The sequence below is a fragment of the Erpetoichthys calabaricus genome, chromosome 11 (assembly GCF_900747795.2).
Source record: "Erpetoichthys calabaricus chromosome 11, fErpCal1.3, whole genome shotgun sequence".
NCBI classification, from domain to species: domain Eukaryota; kingdom Metazoa; phylum Chordata; class Cladistia; order Polypteriformes; family Polypteridae; genus Erpetoichthys; species Erpetoichthys calabaricus.
Genome location: NC_041404.2, coordinates 38,731,659 through 38,752,856, shown reverse-complemented (window position 1 = coordinate 38,752,856; position 21,198 = coordinate 38,731,659). Strand labels below are relative to the sequence as shown.

At 42.0% G+C, this 21,198-nt stretch overlaps 1 protein-coding gene across 1 annotated transcript in view; it reads left to right on the top strand.

Annotated features, from left to right (window-relative positions):
* Window positions 1–1,073: 1,073 nt before the first annotated feature.
* slit3 (slit homolog 3 (Drosophila)) overlaps window positions 1,074–21,198 on the top strand; it is a 566,711-nt gene continuing 546,586 nt past the window's right edge. Inside the window, exon 1 of the mRNA XM_028812973.2 lies at window positions 1,074–1,821. Coding sequence (XP_028668806.1) covers window positions 1,637–1,821 — 185 coding nt within the window. The 5' untranslated portion in view covers window positions 1,074–1,636. The remainder of the gene's footprint in view (window positions 1,822–21,198) is intronic.

Sequence of the window (21,198 nt, the reverse complement as noted above, 5' to 3'; positions counted from 1 at the left end):
ATCTGTTGAATCATACGTGGTCACCTGTAATATAATTTAAATTTCCGTTTTGGCCACACATTAGAAACCTTTTTTAAAAGCCCAAAGAACCAACTTCATATGCTAAGAATCCTTCCTAGAATGAAGCGGCTCTTTGTCTCTTGAAGCGAGTCTTTTGGTAACGAAAACTGTTTTACCTATATGGCGTCGCTCTGAAGGACAACTCTTGCACGTTTATTTTTTAAAGTGCATGATGAAATCCCAAACCCAACTAGAAACAGGACAGAGTACAACGTGGGTAGTAGGATATATGGGGGGGTTGTGGTAGTAGCCTAGGTAAATGACACCAAAGGCCAGGTCTGATTAGAATCATTATTTTTAGGAGAGGACAGCAGGGCACTTTCACACCAAATCCCTGATTGTCCTCAGAGAACGTGTAAAGTCCACACCGACAGCAAACCCGGTCAATGCAATGCTGCACTGTTACTGGATGTCAAGGAATGGTTCTTGTTTTGCGGCTGTTTTCGGTAGGATTAAAAAATGATTCTCGCAAACCTCTGAGAAAAAACGTTGCACATGTAATGCCCGTCCATTTTCTCATCGAGCTCATTTCAGTTCTGTGTCGCGGGATCCGATCATATCCGTGCAAAGCTGAAGGAAGCGCCGATATTCTCCTGAATAGTTTAGGTGTGATCACGAATTCAGCTCTCTCTTTCTCTTTATACTCATCTTCTTTTCAAGCCAGAATACAATTCTGCATGGGGCTGAGTTCCGTCAGTCTGAAAAGGTTCAACCTTTTAGTACAAAGTGAGTACAGCTTCGGGAAATGTGTAAACAGATGGGTGTAATATGATATTGTGCTCTGCAGATATGCCCACGTATTGCTATATTTTGCAATTCCGTTTATAATAACAACTGTAATAAAAAAAATGCCGCGTGCTGCATTTTGTCTCGCATTTGGAAAGTATGAACTCGCTCTCCAAACTTCTCCACTCCAAAAAAAAAAAGTTTCTGCTCCGGGACGACGTGACGTCAGCGCGGCAGCAGCCACTTACAAAGTTGCGTGGTGAATTTCGGGGGTTGGTAAAAGGTATGATGTGCATTCTTTGAGAAGGCAGGCAAGAGGCTTGAGTCGCGGCCGCTTCTCAGAGCTGCGCTGTGAGAGCTGAGGCTGATCGCGGCGGCCGAATGGATTAACGGCTCCCTGGGATGAAGACCACCTCGTTATTGTTTTGCTTATCCTTTTTCTAGTGCTCGTGGACTCGTCATCTTGATATTTTCAGAGTGCTGCTTTCCATGTTCAAAGCAGGAGGCTGTCATTCTGATGGATGATTTATAACAAGACTACCTCATTTGTTTTGTAATTTACTTATTTTGTATTGTTCTTTCAGTTAATTATTTTCTCAGTCGCACTCTCTTTTATTATTTGCTTAAAAACCTGTCTGCAACGAAGGATATTAAACTCGCGGACAACCTTTTTTTTATTTGTGATCATTTCTGTCAATCGAACCGGTGGGCAGGTGAAACTGAACAAGAGCGGGAGAAACCAATTTCACTTCATCCCGACCGTTTTCTTGGATTTATTTCTAATTTTCTGTCGAGTCTTTCCCCAACGTGGTTTTGCGCTGCACGGATATCGCCGCAGAGGATCATAACAATGCCATATGTCCGGGAAAGGTGGGCGCCTTACCTGCGTCCTTCCCTTCTGTTGTGTTGGATGTTTTACGGCGTGGTTGTAAATGGATGTCCAACAAAATGCAGCTGCTCCGGACCCAACGTGGACTGCCACGGACAAGGATTTAGGACTGTGCCCAAAGGTCTGCCGCGGAACTCCGAGAGACTGTAAGTACCGCATCCCTCCGGTGTCACCTGCCTGAGTGCGCACCTCTGCGCGTGCCCGTGCACGCGCACACTCCCGGCGCGCGAGGTTTTGCGATCTTCTGGTTAACGAGATTCTTGGGCATTCTGACGCCAAGCGCGATAAGAAAAGCAAACTCAGAAGAAGTGAAGTACTCAGGACTAGTCGAAATTCATGGCCAGGCTGACCTTAATTATCGGTTAAAACAATTGAGATATTTATCTTTTGCAGACACTTTGAAATCGACATTTTCTGAAAAAAAAGAAAGAGAAGAAATAATTCCCATTTCTCCAGTATGGATGCGTGGGAATCCAACACTTCTCTGCAGAAAAGAACGTTAGGCAGACCAACACAAAAACCTGAATGGGATTGCAGTGTAGAATTATAAGTAATGGCAGTATAGAATTTTAAGTGATTTAAAATCAGAGAGCCACATAATATGGAAACAATTAGCAGAAAACAAAACTTCAGAGATCCCGAGCACATGAGCATGTAAACGTGGAGCGACAGCGTGCTTATTTAACTCCGCCGGGCTTTAAGGCTGGTGTCTGTCTGATCGGGGGGCACGCGAGGCAGTCAAACGTTTTCTAATCCCGCGTTCTGAACGATCCAGAACCTCTCCCGTTAGTAGCGGGTACAAGGCAGGATCCCAGGCACAGCGGGGTTAGCAGGGAACAGAAAGGGATTTAAAAAATGACTTGAAGAAAATTTGGGAGGACGCGTTGAAGGCTTAAGTGAAGGAGTCGTGAGCAACTTTATTAAAGGTGCGTGATGAAGATGAGCAGAGATGAATGTAAAATTCACGTCTGCTCCTGGAGACTCGCTATGCTATTTTGTAAGCGTGTAAAACCACTTAGTCTCTAACAAGCGCTAAAACAGGCACAGACCCCTGGACGGGCGAACTCGATCACGGCTCTGAAGAACTGCAATGATCTAAATGTGATGGGAAAAGGAGAAAACAGAAGAACACAGTTCCACACACAATAGGAGGAAACTCAATATAATTAGGAGCGGGGTCGCTGGAGACTACCCCATCTAGCATAGGGGGCAAGGCAGGAACAATCCCTGGACAGGCCGCCAGTCCATCAAAGGGTGAACACAAACGCACATGGGTGAATTTAGTGGTGCCAGTCCACCTAACCTGAAATGGGAGCATCCGTGAACGCCAACCGTCCCGTTACGAGTCAGCAGGACGACCACAGAACCAGCGTGCCACCTGAACAAAATAGTATCATGAAAAAACACCCGTTTATTAATGGAGTGGCCCGTGCTTCATTCATTAATCCAATTTATTATGAAGCGTTGTTTTTTTTTCAGTAACTTATTCTGCAGACCCCTAACTCAAAATTAGCAGCATGCACTCTTAAAAATATTGGTTCTTTAATGGCACTCTGTGGTTCTTTACTGGGTTGTGTGGTTCCTCGTAGCACCATTACTTGACCAAGCAGCATTTCATTCAGGAACGGGTTCCTTGCGTGTGAAGTTGGTTCTACATGCATTGAAAAACTTCATAATTTGTAAGGGGAAAATCGTTAATGTATGGTGGGCTGCAGGACACTAACAGATTTAGGAAATCTGAATTTAGCCTGTGTTACTAGACATATGCGGCGAGAGTCCTTTTAAAATCTCAGATTTCACAAATCTGTTACCATCTAGTCATGGTTATTTACTGTGTGGAGCCTGTTACAGATATGAACAAAAAATAAAATAAAATCTTTCTGGAATCTTCATGTGAGTGGGTCTTTGGCAACCAAAAATATTTCCCCAATGGTATCGCTCTGAAAAACCACTCAGGCACCTTCATTATTAAAAAATCAAATCCAGACGGGATGCCAGTCCAAAACTGTTCAGAATTAAAAGTGATTTTGAATTAATGCAGCAGTGTACTGTCCAAAAATCTTAAGACTTTATTCAAATGTCAAACTTTATCATAAGTAACTTTTTAAAAAATCACAAGTAATTCAAACTGAGAAATTCAGTTAGATTCTGCCTTGCGCCTGACGTTGACGGAACGGACAGCGTTATGAAAGAATGCCGATTCATAAAACAAAATGAAAAGGAACAAAAAAAGTGAAAGATTGAATTAGAGGCGATATCAATATCAACTGTATGAAGGATTTGAGAGACCCGATGAACACTAAACACCGTGGAACCATTAAATGGCAGCGTTCGCGAGGGAAAGAAAGCTCAAAATAAAGGAGGTGCCAAGTAGTTACTCAGGGCGATGTCATAGGGGAACAAAGAATCAACCATATAAAGGTTCAAGAAATAAACTTCATTTATGTCGATCCATAACAGAGTCAATAAATAACCATGAATAGATAATAACATATGTGTGAAATCCCACTGGCTCCCTGATCTTAAAAGGATTCTCGCCGCACACAACAACACAGGCAAAGTTCGGGTTTTCTTGGCCTGGCAGTATCCGGCTAGCCTACTATACATTAAAGATTTCTGTTTTAGGAACTTTTTCAAAGTCCAAAAAAAAAAAAAATACATGCAAATAACGCTTCCCTGAATGAAATGGCGGAACCACCCAAATCAGTAACGTGCCATTAAAGAAACGCGGTAATGCTGAAGAATGAAAAAAAGGAAAAAATGGCGATGGGGGGGTCACTCGGGCAACAACATGAGCCAAGTTCATCCGCCCAGTCATCGATCCACTGATTATCGAACCGGCTTGATCCAGCTCAGGACAGCAGGAGCCTGGAGCGTGTCCCGGCAGCACTAAGCACAAGGCCGGCTCTGATGCTATAAATGCGCGTGCGTGTGTGTGAGAGTGTGCCCGGCACCCCTCAAAATAACAGTTCTTTAATGGAACCCCAGTGATTTCTGTGTGTGTTTTATTTATTCCTTGCTTGTTAAAGGTTGTTAAAGGTTCTTTACACGTGAAGTTGGTTATTTGGGTTTTAAAGTGGTTAATACACAGCAGAAATCCATCCATCCATCATCCAACCCGCTATATCCTAACTACAGGGTCACGGGGGTCTGCTGGAGCCAATCCCAGCCATCTCAGGGCGCTAGGCAGGAAACAAACCCCAGGGAGGGCGCCAGCCCACCGCAGACTTCAGAAATCCCTAATGTCTATCTATTAGGCTACCTAGCAGAACACGAACAGATCAAGAAAGCCTGAACTTATGTGTGATTGTCCTTTTTAAAATCACGCACCCACAGGTATTTACAAATCTGTTATCATCTATTTATGAAATTTGTCTCAGATCTCAATAAATAAAGGTTCTTTCTGGACGCTTCTTATGGATGGTTCTTTGGTTCCTTTAAATGACATCACTCTGAAGATCCACTTTGACGCCTTTGTTTTTAAAGCACTGCAATAGTCAAAGAGTAGAAGCCGTTCAGAATTGAATGGCGCTGGCTATTGTAACCGAGTTATCGTCGTAGCAGGCGCGTCGTAAGTAAATGGAGAGGATTGACGAGTGAGTTGCAATTTCAGAAAGACAAGGGGCCATCTCGACATTCTCCAGACTGATGACCAGTAGAGCGCAGAAGCAGTGCCGCTTTGGCGGCTGTCTTAAATCACTTCAAGTTGGGCATCACTTTTAACCCAAATTGTCAGAGTATATAGCCGAGATTTAAATGTTCCGAAAATTGGCACATTTTTAAAAGTATTAGGAGTGAGCAATGAAAAAAGTGACTTGAATGGACGGGGATCATTAGTCCAAAGCCTGCAGAGCTTTGACCAACGCGATCATTTAATAAACGAAGCCATTCATCTCCGCTTTGTCCGGACCCGCAGTGCCAACATGAGGCAGTCATGGACCGGTCACAAATCAATCACACCCGGCCAGTTTATTTTATTGATAAGATGCCAGAAAGCAGACTCTTTAACTAAAAGGACTAACACGTACCGGCTTTAGCACCCGTCCTCCTTTTTTATTTGAAAAGTTGCTTATTTTTCCTTTCCTCACTTATTTATTTTTAATTCACACTAGGTTAAACAAATAGAACAATACAGTGTTGGTTCTAGTGTATTTAACTTATGTTTTGGGTTAATGTTTTCCTTTCTGCTTTGATGCTCATATGTCTTTAATATGCATGTTATAGCAGCCGCTCTCAGCAGCCCCCTCTGCCCCGGAGGGCTTCACTGTCTTCTGGTTTTATTTTCCGACTCAACCTCTCAATTAACTTAATTGACCCACTTATTAGTTTAGCTGGACACAGGCAATACAAAAAAAAAGAACGAGTCTTTACTGTTTGGCCTCGTTCTGCTGATGATTTGACCAACATTTGTATTTTAAACGACGTTTAGATGTTGAAGCGAGCAGACGTGTCAGCTTTGTCAGATTAACATAACAAGCAGATCGGCTGAAGAACTGACAGCTCGGCTCGGGGGAAACGAGAAGCAGCTGCAGCCCCCGCCATGCCAGGCAGGCATCCTGGTGTCAGGATGGATTGCAGAGTGACTGACTGTTGGAATCAGGAAAAAAAAACTTTTAGTATTAGTGCATCTGATCATTGAACAGCTCCATGATGGAGATAAAGTGCTATGGGAATGTTATCATTAATCTAAGAGTGCTGCTGCTGCCTGGGGTTTTATGAGCACAATGTACTATGGTAAAAATTTCAGTACACTCTTAAAAATAAAGGTGCCAGAGTGGTTCTTCAGAGCGGTGCCACAGGGGAACCATTTTTGACTCCTAAAAGAACCATCTATGTGAAGGTTCCAGAAAGAACCTCTATTTATTTAGATCTGTATCAGGCTTTATAAATAGCCACAGAGAGATGATAACAGATTGGTGAATTGTCCGTTCGTTCCTAATTTTACAATACAAGCACACAGGCTACGTTCAAGTTTTCTTAATCTGTTCACGTCCTGCTAGGTGGCTGGCTACACATTAAAGATTTCTGTTGTGTTCACTTATAGGAAAGTTCTTCAAAGCCCACAGATCCAACATTATGTGCAAAGAACTCTTCCCAGAATGAAACGGTTCTTAGTCAAGCAACACACCGTTAAAGAACCCTTACTTTTAAGAGCGTACTAGTCTGATTAAATTACTTCAAATATTATCAAGAAACTGTGTTGGTCTGGCATTTCATCCTGCCTTGGGCCTTATCCTGTCAAGATAGGCTCTTGAGGATCTCCATGATCCTGAGAAAGAGGAAATCAAAGAACAGAAAGTTGGGGAGAATGCCCCCTATACCTACCATGGCCTGAAAAATAAAATGGTGTGAAGCTGTGTGGCCTGCAGCATTGGTGGTTCACCAAGAGTCCAACTTTAAGTGTTCTTCAGGTATGTCTGTCTAGACTTTACATGGTCTGTCTTTGTCCCAGGGCCTTACATTCTTGAGGTGCCAACGTGGCTCTTTCAGAGCAACACCATTTTTTGCTCCTAACGGTGGGATCCAAATGAATGTTCCAGAAAGAACCATTTGGTTCATTTAGATCTGTAACAGGCACCATGGGTAGATGATAAAAGATTTGTGAATTGCCAGGGGGTACCTGACGTTAAAAGAATTCAATCACACAGGCTAAATTCAGATTTTCTTGCCTTGGCCACATCCTGCTAGGTAGCCTACCATACATTAAAGATCATGTCGCAAAATCAAAGAAGCCACAGAAAGGTTTGGGGCAGCCACCCGTATATTATTCCCTGACTGCAAAATAATTAATTTGTACTGATGTGTACAGGTTGGAGTGCAGAATAGAACTGAGGGGATAGGGGAAAGGTGGCGGCTTTTAAAGGCCAATATAGAAAATGACATCACGGGGATCGCAACCGTAAAGGTCTTCATCCATAGGCTCAGGCCAGGAAATGACATCAGAGGGGTTGGACCCAAAAGGGTCTTCATCCTTTGGCTTGGACCCAGAAGTGACGTCAAAGGGATAGGATGCAGACTTGATGTCGTCAGGACCAGGTGGAATTTCCCATCAATGTTCTGTAGGAAAGCAAGAAAAAGAGTCAGCGCACTCTGTTACATCCCGGTCTGGCTCGGAATTGCTCTCATTCAAGCCCTTTAGCTGCCTCCCATGCGCATGTGTGTGACAATCGTTTGTCCACATATTATGACCCAAAGTACCAATTTCATATGCAAAATGCAAAGAAACCTTCCCAGAATGAAATGGTACTTTGTGAAGCAATGGCTCTCTGAGGAAAAACATCCAGCTCAGTAAAGTGCCATTTTAGATCAGCTATGTTTAGAGAGTAGCTGCCTTACATCTCCTGAGTTCAAACACTGGCTTTTTGGATTTTCAGCCCTTGAGTGTTTGGGTAATCTGTGCTTCCTTACCTATTTCATGTTAGGTACGAGATCATCCTACTGTGCGAGTGCCCTGTGATGTCAACTGGCACCATGCCCATCTGTTGGGCACCAGCTCCCTGTGATGATGAAATGGATAAGATAAGGCAATAAATGGATGGCTGGACAAAGCATTTAAAATCTATACAAAAATGTTTGGACAAGTTAATCAGTAGTACCTAATAAAAAAAAATTATATCAATCATCAAGCCCACTTAGTCCACTTCGGGATCTGAAGGCTGTCCAGCCAGCTTGAGGTGCAAGGCAGGAAACGACCCTCAGTTTAATTCAATTCAGTGTGTTTATGTCACTTGGTGATATGAGAAGTTCACAGGTAGATTTGTGATTAGTCCGCATATTAGGAACCTTTTCAAAGTCCAATGAACCAACTTCATGTGCGAAGAGTCCTCTGCAGAATGAAATAGTTCATTATTGAGCAATAGATCTCCAAAGAAGCACACAGCCCAGCAAAGTGCCATTTTAGACCCATTCCAGTTAAGTGTGTGTTAATGAAGAAGAGGGCAGTCAATCACAAACGTCCTGTACCTGGCCTGCTGTGACAAATAAAATGGCATGAAGCTGTGTGTAGGGTGGCATGGTGGCTGCTATGACGGACCCACAATTTAGTGGTTTCCAGCTTTAAATGCTGGTCAGGTGTCTGTGTAGATTTTAATGTTTTCTGTCTTTGTCTCAGGGGTCCTTTATCTTAAAGGTGTGTGCATGTTAATTTGATTGGGGACACAAATTGGAGCCATTCTGAGGCTACGTCCACACTACTATGTGTTCATTTAAAAACTATTTAACTCTTTGAGGGCTGAATATTCTTTCTAAAAAACTCAGCTTTCTGAAAAGTACACAAAGCAATGGTTTCACACATAAATCAACATAAAACGTCTGTTGCTACGTGCTGTGGCTGCTGTTGGCACATGTTCGGCATCTCTGGCAGCATTGGCTGGGCGGGGGCACCTTAATGGTCAGCAGGAATACACTGTGGACTGGCTGTCTTCGTACAACAGGTGGGCGGCAGCGGCAGTCGCAGTGTGACACAATATGGTTTGTACCTCTTGTCATCAAGAGTGGTGGTCCCCCCAGGGAACGCTGCCGTAGGCTCATCAGCTACACAAAAGTTTTCAGCACCACGATCAGCTGGGGACCGATCAGATGATACTGGAACTTCTCTTTCATTTTTGATATCCATCTCCAGATCACTTGCATCAAACTCGGAGTCCGACAAGTCAGAGTCCTATTCAATGAAATTACGTAAAACGTCCCTGTAGTATTTTGCTTTGCGCATTCGCTTTGGTCTCTCGCCAGATGTCGATGCCATTTTACATGCTGTTTGCTCTTTGCTAATCATGCACTCATAGGCAATCGAGGTTAAATCAACAAAGCTATGTAACTTTCCTTCTAGCAAAGAGAGTCAAACGTAAACGTAATGGTGAGTTTTGTTGCAGATTACAGCTGATTATCGTCCTCTACCTCTGAATTTTGACAAAAGTCGACATTAGCCCTGAAAGAGTTAAAAACTCCATTCACACTAGTGTTTATGAAAGTGTCTCCATTCACACTAACACAACTGAAAATGCATATGATGTAGACATTTTCCTACACTGGGCGTCTAAGAATCGGCAGAAAAATCCTTGAAGGGATGGTAATGGCCAGGGGATTTATCCCAAAACTGTAGTGACCGGTAATTTATTTGTCTTTTGCTCATGTATGCAATATTCAAACAGTGCAGAACACAATTTAAATGCATGCAGGTAGGCAACACAACATGCTTGGAAAGCAGCTCCTCTGTGTCCACCATACTGTATGGGAATGCATGCTTCTCCTGCGAAGGGTGACCAGTCAGGGAGCGAGGCATTGAGTAAGATCCAACCAGGGAAGGTCTACGGTCAGAGGTCCCCAATTCCGGTCCTGGAGGGCCCCAGTGGCTGCAGGTTTTCATTCTAACCCTTTTCTTAATTGGTGACCAATTTTTGCTGCTAATTAACTCCTTTTGAGAGAATTTCATTGACTTATTTTGTAAGATTTGTTCCCCTGAATTTCTTCATCGTTCCTTTGAATTGCTTCATTTCTTTCTTTAAATGGCACCCAAACAGAAATGAAACATGAAGTGAGTGAGCCAACAGAAGACCAACTACCGTATAAACTCACATATAAGTTGGGTCTTGAAACCCGAAAACACAATACAGTACAAACATCACTTCAGAATAGCTCGGGTATTACCGTGAAGTCACGTAGGCGCATTACATAGAAAAAAAAGGCTGTGTGCTCCGTGGTTAGTCTCTCAGGTGGGCGTTAGCATATCATAATCTCTTGGACCAATAGCGTGAGTTTTCCACATTCGACTTATACAACTGACATTATAAAATACCAGAAATTATACTTACTTATCCGCGAGTATATAAGGTAAGTCAGAGCCTCAAACTCTAAACCAAATTCACTCCAACCAGTTGCTTAATTAGGCGCCGGTTCTTGTCATTAATTAAACCCATTCTTTAATTCCATGGCAATTCGAAATTTTTGATTTTCTCTTTTCTAAGAGCACTGGTAAAATGTTTTGGGGACCTTCATCTTTCTTTATTTTCAAATATTGTATGATGGACACACTTTGCTGGTCATGTTTTGGTTCATTTTGTATCTCATTATTGTTTGGCTGCTACTTAAGGCAAATGAAACAATTAAGGGGCCTGAGTCTTCAAGAGCAAGTCGATTAAAATGAATTCAAAAGAAGTTAATTAGGAGCAAAAACAGGTCACTAATTAAGAAAAGGGTTAGAATGAAAACCTGCAGCCACTGGGCCTCCCCCCGAGGACCAGAGTAGAGGACCCCTGGCATAAGTAATGAGCACAAGCAACTCTGAGGTTGATTAAAATCTGCGCTTTTGAAATCCTGTATTTTCGTCCGTCTATTCCATAACGCTAATGCTGCATTGTCAGAAGTCTAAACCTTGGAGAGCATTTAGAGAAATCTCCATTTTCAGGGGTTGTGCTGATAAAAGACGAAAAATGGAGACCAATGTCTGCGATTCTTTAAAGAAAAACATAGTAGTGTGGACGGAGCCTCAATGTTAGCATAGTAATGTAGATGGGGCCTGAGTAGTTACTGGTGTCTGTGTGTGCACTGCGGCCTCATTTGACGTGTACCCCCATTCTGGTTGGACAATGTCTAATTACCCATAACATGAATTACAATACGTAGTACATGGCATAGCATAACATGTTCAAATCCACTTAATTCAACTGAAGGCCATGAAAGGCTAAAGCTGGAAGGAGCCAACTCTGAGTGTGGCACCAGTTCATCTCAGGACCTCCTCACGCAACACAGCCACAGACACCTGATTACAAATCACCCATGAGCTTAACACATTTGTTAAATGATAAGTTTGGTATTTTACAAGACAAAGTTATTTTTTCACAAACATGGCATATATGAATTTGGCATGTGAAATTGTGTTCTAAAGTTAAGTGTTTTCTGTAAATTTTAAAAATATCTTTAAAGTTATGGCACTTTATAATGGAGACTATGGGCACAAAGCACCACTGGAAAATAAAAGCATAAAAACGTCCTCACTATGTCCATTTCTTAAGCCAAGACAGTTGTCAAGTATTGGATGGCACCTTGTGATTACGCACACATTGTAAAATAGTTCATAGATGTAATTTTTAAACAGAAAAGCACCAATATGAGGAGATTCAGCCATTTTAAAGGAAGACCAGCTCTGCACGCCACCTCAGAGTTTGTCTTCTTCTGCAGTAACCTTTCACCCCTCCGGAGGGCGTGGTTTCAACTCAAAAGTCAAAATCACAGTAAACTCATGTGGCTCATTTTGTTTTGTTTCTGTATTTATGCGAGAACTCACACAAGCAAATAGGACCTTCAAAAAAACAGTACAGTGGAACCTCGATTCACGACCATAATTCATAATTCGTTCCAAAACTCTGGTCGTAAACCGATTTGGTCATGAACCGAAGCAATTTCCCCCATATGATTGTATTTAAATACAATTAATCCGTTCCAGACCATACGAACTGTATGTAAATATATATATTTTTTTAAGTTTTTAAGCACAAATATAGTTTATTAAACCATAGAATGTACAGCGTAATAGTAAACTAAATGTAAAAACATTGAATAACACTGAGAAAACCTTGAACAACAGAGAAAACTAACACTGCATTAGTTTGTGCTATAGCGCTACCAACCGCTGGCTAAAAACACTTTTTTTAATGAGTTTTAAGCACAGGGAAAAAAATGAACATTTGAAAAAATCCGTAATTTAATAAACCACCAAGAAAAGTAACATTGCAACAATGCAGGCTACGAACCCATCACTGTAAACAGAACTGAAAACAAAATCAAGCCCAGTGCATTCTTTAACTGCCTTCCTACCTTAATGCATCCAGCTCTCTCTCGTGCTGCCTGTGTGTGTGCATCTGTCTCTCTCGCGCTGCCTCTGTGTGTGTGTGTGTGTCGCGCGCTCTCTCGCACAGGAAATGCACAGGGAGAGACTGAACATCTACAAACCGAAAGGAAAACTGGCTTGTTCGTATACTGAGTGTGTGGTCGTGAACCGAGGCAAAAGTTTAGCAAACTTTTTGGTCATAAACCGATTTGTACGTGTACCAAGACGTTCGTGAACCAAGGTTCCACTGTACCAGGAATATACGATAAAACAATTATTTTCAGATCTCTTTTGTTGTCACAAATATGCATCATAAAATGTATACTGAAACTGAAAGAGGACATACTGTATCTGGTAAGTTTTTAGGCTTTTTTCATGACTCATTAGGATCCATTGAAAGTGTCAGTATGGGCAAGATATATTTTTATTTAATCTGTAGAACACGCTGGACTTTAGAACACAATTTTGCATGATAAATGCATATATACTATGTTTGTGAAGAAATAAGTTTGACTTTAAAAATACCAAACTTTTCCTTTAAGGAAGCTGGAACTGTGGGGCAGCAGCACTACATTATCTGCTGCGACAACAAGCTGAAAATAAATGGAGGCAAATTTTGAAAAAAATAATTTTTTAACCTGTGGTTCTCCTGCAGCCTGGAGCCTCTGGACTCCATCATGCTGGGTTTCCTCACCTACTCCTGGTTAGAAATGAGACAGCGATATAAACAAAACAGCAGATCCTGATAAACAGCAGCTTAATTTACATTGGGACAAGAATGTGACTGTCATTCTGTTCACCCCGCGCAATAAAGCATTCCGTGTTGCTTATATTAGCGTACCAAGAGGGACATTAAGAAGATCTTCACGTCTTGTAGTCCAGAACATGCTGGGGTCTACAGAGAGATGGGTTTAAATCAACAGTAATAAAACACAGACTCGCTGGGCCTGACACATGGCAGCATTTCTGGGCAATGCCACATCCTGTCACTGTGGCATGGCATAAACAGAAGTGGCCAGGGTCCCCTCCACTTCTGTATCATTGCCTGAGGTGCCAACAAAATTCCTTTTATCCTTCTCAGTGTGTCCTTTTTAGGTTAACTTTGATTTACATTCCCGAGGGCTTCCTGTGATTCCTTTCAAAGATATTAGGAAAAACCCGTAATGGCCAGGAGACATCAGTCTATGTTTGTATTTATGAAAGCCTCCGCTGGTAATTGATTTTGTTTTTTAATATTTTACATTGGAGGCTTATCACAGACATGCCAAGTAGCTGCATTACGCTTGATTTGGAACTGGGTGAGCTGCTCGTGTTTCGATTAGAGTCTTTAGTCCAACAGGAGGCCCGACATAAATGATTTAGTGGAGACCAGAGTTCACTGAACTGCTGGAAAGCATCAAGACCCCATCAGTAGAAATCAAGGCCTTTGATTTATTGGTTTAAACATATGGATCTAAACTAAGTTTGTTAGACAAATGTTATGGCTCTTGAATTTCCATCCTAGTTTGCCGTACGCCATGTGCATATATCGCATTACACAAAGAAGCCGAGAACCTAAACACTTGCCTCAAGGACTTGGTGGTTGGAACTTGTGTCTGTTTAGTGTAATTACTGCAGATGTCTGGCTGCAGAAACACAAGGGGATGATAACACCTTGGCTTTTCAGGTGGGCTCACAGAAAAAGGCGTTTGCAGCTTTAGTATGGTCCAAAGTTAGTAAAACAATATTTGTTAGGCACTTATCTCATTATATACTTTCTCAATTTTCCTTGTTATATTTTTATTGGATTAAATAATTCAGAGCACAGAAGCCAGAGTTGCCTTAACAGGATGAAACCCATGGTGGGGGGCACAGTTATTATTCTTCCATTACTACGATGCTGGTGGGGGGGGGGGGTTCAAATAACTTACTTGCAATTAATGCTATGCAAGGCAAAGCCAATTAAGCATCTGCAGGGGGTCGGCTATCAGGGATCATTTCATTTGCAAAGGGGGCCTCTGGCATCGCTGAATCTTTTGAATATGCTTAACCCTTTGCTGTTGACTTTTTTTAGTACACAGATTGAATTTTTTGAAAATGGGTTGGGGATGAGTATAAACCTTCTTGTTATTAAGATGATTACTGGAGCACTCTCACCGACGAGGCAGACAGACCGGCTTGCTTCCCGTCGTTTGAGCCGACAGAGTGTGGCTGGTGGGAGGTTTAACGGTTTTTATTTGTACCTCGTGTTTGAGATTTGATATGAACGACCCTTGTCGGGTACTGGAGACGTAATGAACTGCAGCTTTGCTAAATCTCCTCTGAGCTGATTAGCTTTGCAATTATTAATTAGTGTCACATAAGCCCTTGTTATTTTAATTGATTTCCATCCTGAGTCCTTAATTGCTGTTGCTGGTTTGTGTGGTAACACATCACAGTATGGTGACAATTAAAGCAGGATTTAGAGGTAAGCCAACATTCTTCCCACTCACTTACCTAATAGAATTTATTTTTCATTAGTAAGGGTGAGTCATTTATAAACTATAAAAGCAAGATTTACTTTTAAATTGTAAAGACTAATTATACTTAATAATAAAAATACAGTTGTTTCCTGTATAACATATGTAACATTCTCAAGTACGTGTAGTTGTGTCATGGGGGGCTAGAGCCTATCATGGCAGAATCAAATGCAAGGCTGGAGTCAACCTTGGACAGAGTGCTGGCTTAATACAGGACCACTCATACATGGAGCCAGGTTGGGATCATCAAATCACCTAACATGCACGTCTTTAGAAAGAGAAAAGCAGACCTGATGGACACAGAAGTACTCAGATATGGGGCGCGAATGCAGACTCCACAAAGACATCCAGGGGCAAGATTTGAAACCAGAATGCTAGGGCAGTGCTAACCGCTGCACCACTGGGCTATTAACTCTTTTAGGGCTAATTTTTTTTTTGTTTCTTTTCTCCCAGGGCTGAATATTTTTCCAAAAACTAACATTTTTTTAAAAAGAACACAAAGCAATTGTTTAACATATCAAATCAACAAAAAATATTTACTTTTGACAAATGTTACTGTCTTGCATGTTGTATGAGCCTGCATACTCTATGATTTCACATACATATCACATACATTTTACACAGCAAAGTCTGATCTCGCTCAAAGCAGCCAATTTCAGTCATTGCCACATTGCACTCCTTACAATATGTGTTGCTTTGGTGCCTATTTTTCAATTGTCTGTTGCTGCACTTTCTCACATATATTGTTAGTGTGTACTGTAGAGAGACAAGTCACCCATTTGCCATCGTGCCATGCCACTGCCACCAAGTTTTCTGCCTGCATGAAAACCGTATTGTCACCTCTTTTCATCTTCTGAAACTTTATGAACTTTATGTATGGCATTATAGCCTGGCTCACCCCATGGGATTTGCTTCTGTTTATTACAGAAGTGAATAAAACTTTGCAGCAGCACATACCTAAGCCACCAGGGGACAAAACACGTTTGGACCAATGCTCCCTGAAGTTATATCACCAGTTTTGTCCCATCTCTATTTGTAATGCCACAGCGCGCTTCATCTCATCTTTCGTTGTGGGTTTCCACTTTGAAAAACGAGAATGCGATGCAAACGCAGCCCGCGATTCAAAAAAAATCTCTGCCTACCCGTTTGTCTCGTCTGACAGTAGCTGAAAAGCAGCATCAGGAGAGAGCAGCCTGAAGTACAGCAGCTGGTGATCTGTCGTGTCCAACAGCAAGCCATGCCGTCTTGTAAACTCCGGTAGCCAGATCGGCTCTCAACGGATCAATGTCTGTGTATTTATCCCATGCGAACCTTGCCGTAGATGCATCGGCTGCACGAAGGCACTCAACTGGCAGCAGATCCGCTCGCGCGGCATCGGCTGGTGTCTGATCAGCTGATGCCTGCTTCTAACTCTCTTGCTCGATCTCCTGATCACTGCCAATAAAGTCCGATTCTGAAAAATCAAGAGTCCGACTCCGCGATAATGCGCAGAACATCGTCTGCCGAGTGTTTTCTTTTCTGCACTTGCTTCGCTGCCTTTTCACATGTCGGTGCCATCTTGCCTTTGTTTACATTTCGCAACTCACGCACACGCAAGGTTTATTTGCCGAGTCAACGAATCTAGCATTCCTCCAAGCACAGAGGGAATGCCTGTGACGTGACAGTGAGATTTGTCACCATTAACAGCTGATTGTCGCCCCCTATCCCTGGATGTCGACTTTTGTCGACATTCGCCTTCAACCCCTCCTGTCGACAAAAGTCGACATCCGCCCTAAAAGAGTTAAAAATCTGCTTTGTTAGGGCATGGGTGTGCCTTATCAGACTCTGGCCTGAAATCCATCCATTCATTTTTACTTGGGTCTGGAGCCTATCCCAGCAAGCATCAGGTGCATGGAAGGAACAATGACTGGACAGGGCGCCAGTCCAGACACACATGCAAACACACACACGTGCCAAGTTAGCAGTGGCAGTTCACCTAACCTGCATGTCTTTGAACTATGAGAGGAAACCCATGTGGGTAAAGTGAGAACATACAGACTCCATGTAGGGAGTACTTGGGATGTAAAACCCCTGGTCTCCTTGTTAAGACGCAGCAGGGTAACCAGTGTGCCACCCCTGTGACCTGAAATGTCACCTTCAGTAGGCTCGTCGAATAAGACAGAAAAACACACTTCTGCTTATACACCTCCCAAATTTAACACCATGCTACGTTTATGTCTTTAAAGGTCACCTCTACTATTGTTTGTGCACTGTAATTCAATTAGCTTTACATTTGAATAAGAAAACATTTTACAATTCACATTTAAAAGCATTCGAGTCTTTTAAAGATTTCAAAAATGCTCCTATTAAAAGGGTTCAATTTTATTCTTCCACTGAGGGGTTGTGTGAAGCTGGAGAAACTGTCCTCAGCCCCCAGATGAGATGAGGGACACTCAGTGACACTCACATCACCACTCAAATAGATAGGCACTATATAATGATAGATAGAGAAATGTGAAAGGCACTATATAGCAGAATCATGTGAAAGGAAGTATATCAAAGATAGATAGATAGATGTAAAAGGCACTAACTAGTAGATAAATAGTGTAAATAAAACCAGAACACAGAAAAAGGTTTGGGGTAGCCACCACGTATACTTGAAGATTGTGACAAATTTCAGGAAAAACAACAAGCACAGGTCTTTACAGACGCGCGTCCAAAACAGAACTATCTTAATGGTCACAAGATGGCGGTTATATAGTCAGTTGGAGGAAGTGATGTCACTGGGACCGGAACTGGATGTGATGTTGATGGATCCAGGTGGGATTTCCCTTGGGTGGTCTGCAGGAGAAAGAGACAAAGGGTTTGTGCACACTGCAACCCCCTGGTCTGGCGTGGAATTACCATCTTTTGAGCCCTTTAGCTGTCTCACATAGATAGATAGATAGATAGATAATGCACTATCTATCTATCTATCTATCTATCTATCTATCTATCTATCTATCTATCTATCTATCTATCTATCTATCTATCTATCTATCTATCTATCTATCTATCTAGTAGATATAGATAGATAACAATTTATTTGTCCCAAAGGGTAAATTTAGCATTTTACAGAAGCTGAAGAAATATCATAACAAACAAACAACAGCAACCCCTTGAAACACACACAAGGATTACAAGGAAGAAGAAAACATCTGACTCAGCTAATGCTAAAAGCTCAGTCCCATGGAGGCCCTATAAAGGTGTATTGCTGTTGCTGTAATGGAGTCCACGTAGCTTTTTTTGCCACACTTCTGCTGAATCATTTCTTGGCTGAAAGTCCTCCGTGCTGGTGTGTCAGACAGACATTGCTACACTGTTCATAAGTTCTTCATCAGTTTTGTCTTCATTATCTCCTCCTCTACTACCTCCAGCGTGTCAACAGTGTGTCTCATAACTGAGGTTGTCTTCTTAATCATCTTATTGATTTTCTGGTCCCCTATAGAAGTTAAGTTGCCAGCGCCACACACCACAGTGTACAAAATCACACTGAGTTATGAAAAACGTAAAGGAGGTAGCTACCAAATTTAAATTACCCTTTATGAGAAGGACCTATGAATCGTAGTGGACTCATCACTGTCACCCCCCAGGCAGTGTTCAGAAACAACTAAGAAGATTAAAAGGTTATACAGTGTGATGTGTAGAGTACAAGTCCAAGGAGGTTATGCTGAAGCTTTATAACACACTGGTGAGGCCTCATCTGGAGTCCTGTGTGCAGTTTGAGTCTCCAGGCTACAAAAAGGACATAGCAGCGCAAGAAAAGGTCCAGAGAAGAGCGACTAGACTGATTCCAGGGCTACAGGGGATGAATTATGAGGAAAGACTAAAAGAGCTGAGCCTATAGAGTTTAAGATAAAGAAGATTAAGAGGAGACGTGACTGAAATATTAAAAATTATAAAAGGAATTAGTACAGTGGATTGAGTCTGTGACTTTAAAATGAGTTCAACAAGAACAAGTCTGGAAACTTGTTAAAAGTAAAGAGTAAATTCCATATAAATGTTGTTTTTTTTTACTAAGAACAATAGGCACTTGGAATCAATGCCTAATGTGGTGGGCAGTAGTACTCTAGGGACGTTCAAAACTTGAATCAGTGTTTTTTAGAAGAGTTCAATTGCTAAGATTGCTGAGCTTTGTTGGGCTGAATGGCCTGCTCTGATCAAAAGTTCTGAAGTAACGCAGTCTCCTAAGAAAAGAGAGTTTGCTCTGCCATTTCTTATATAGCTCCCCTGTGTTACAAGACCAGCAATGCGTGTCGTTGATGTGGTCCCCCAAATATCTGTAGCAGTGCACCACCTCCATATCTACTCTCTTAAAAGAGAGTGAATTATCAGCCTGAGCAACACATCCTAGAGACACAGGGAGAACATGCAGAGTACACAAAGATACCTGTGCATGGACAGCACCAGATTCTTAAAGATGCAAGTCCCTGGCTCTAACCATTCCAATGCTAAGTAATTTCTAACTAATTTTTAATCATCCAAAATACCAGCCTTTAAACTAAAGTGCTTGCCAGCACTCACTTTCTTACTGCATTTAATACAGAAATGCGTTTACCTGCTTGCACATCCCAGAGCAGTAGAAGTGTAAACTACGCAGCACCAAGCAGCTCAGTATGAAAGGAAAGCCATCCCAAATGGAGGCGTGCAGCGGATGTGGCATACATACGCACATACACAGTAAGACATTTTTTCTCTTGCGGCTGTGGCCATTCTGAACAGTGCCAGTTCACAACAGATGCATAACGCTTTGATTTTTTTTCTGTGAATATACTGCACCAGCTTCCATTCATTTGCTTTTTGCCTATGCGTCATTAAACTGTGACTTTTAAAAATTCCTTTTTACATAAATACCAGCTTTTGTACTGAAGGTCTTTATATATCAATTTGGGGCACCGGAATGGTTCAGTGATTAGTGCTGCCACCATGCAGCCTCAGGTTGGAGCTCCTGGCTCCCAGTGATGTCTGAAGTTTATAGTGTTGGAGGTTGAAAGTTAGTATTGATTAGCAGCAAAACTGGCCAAACAGCAAATTTGCTGGGGTCACTGGGGTGCCTGTCTTAAAAGAACTTTTTTTTTTCCCAGCACCCCATGATGCTTTATGAGCCCAGTGTGACATCACAGAACTGTAGCAGTCATTCTTGATTGGGACATCACTACTCGATCTGTGCTATCTGCCTGATTTGTGTTGCACATGTGCAGAACTTTTACACATGTGTACCTTAAGCGTACTTCACCAGACATTTTATGGTGCATTTGTGAATAATTTAGAGCATATACACATATGCATGATGTCGCTTCATGTTCCAACTGCATTTGCAACCCACATGCATATAAATAAAAAAAAAATCTTGCATTATTTTTATTTGCGGGACAGATTAGCTGGATATAAGGAGAATATTATATGAAAATACTTAGATGTTCTTTGTAGATTTATTGTACATTATGCTTTTGTCCCTGGATTAAGCATGTTATGCTCCTCGCTATGTAGCACAGATCGGGTAGTGACAGGGACACTACCTTGCTGGTCCCTTGCATCACTGGCTCTGTGGGTGTCCGTTAGTCAAAGTGATAGGAGCTTGGGAGGTGCAGACCAAGATAAAGGATGTGGAGGACCACGGACTCCGTGGGGTATCATTTTATCATAGGGATGCACAGAAGTCGGTTCACTGCTGCCTCACAGCTCAGGTCACATTTTTGGCCACAATAATCAGTCCGACATGGATGTCAGATGCTTCCTTAGCCATCAGGGACACTTAAAGACCATTGCACCTTTATAATTGAGTTAAAACTAGCTCAGTTGTTCCTTCCTCATTGACTTCATTGCATTTTGCCATGTTTGTCGAAATCACTATTGCATTTTCACCAGACTCTGTGTTCACTCATCACTAATGAAGATTTGCACAGTAGCAGTTTAAAACTGGTATTGCACAGATGCAACTGCATGGGTTCATGTTAAGTGTTTCATAGGCATCAACTTCCCATGACAAAAATAGGGAAAACGAGGTTCAGAAAATAACAGGCAGAAAGGACTTATGTATGTTACGTAACATCATATTTAAATATCTACTTAATCAGTTTCAAAGTCGTGGACATCGGTAGCCTGCCTTGGCAGCATGGTATTCAATTGTTTTCCTATCCTATCCATCCTATTGCAGCCCAGAATTCATGGAGAAGCCGATC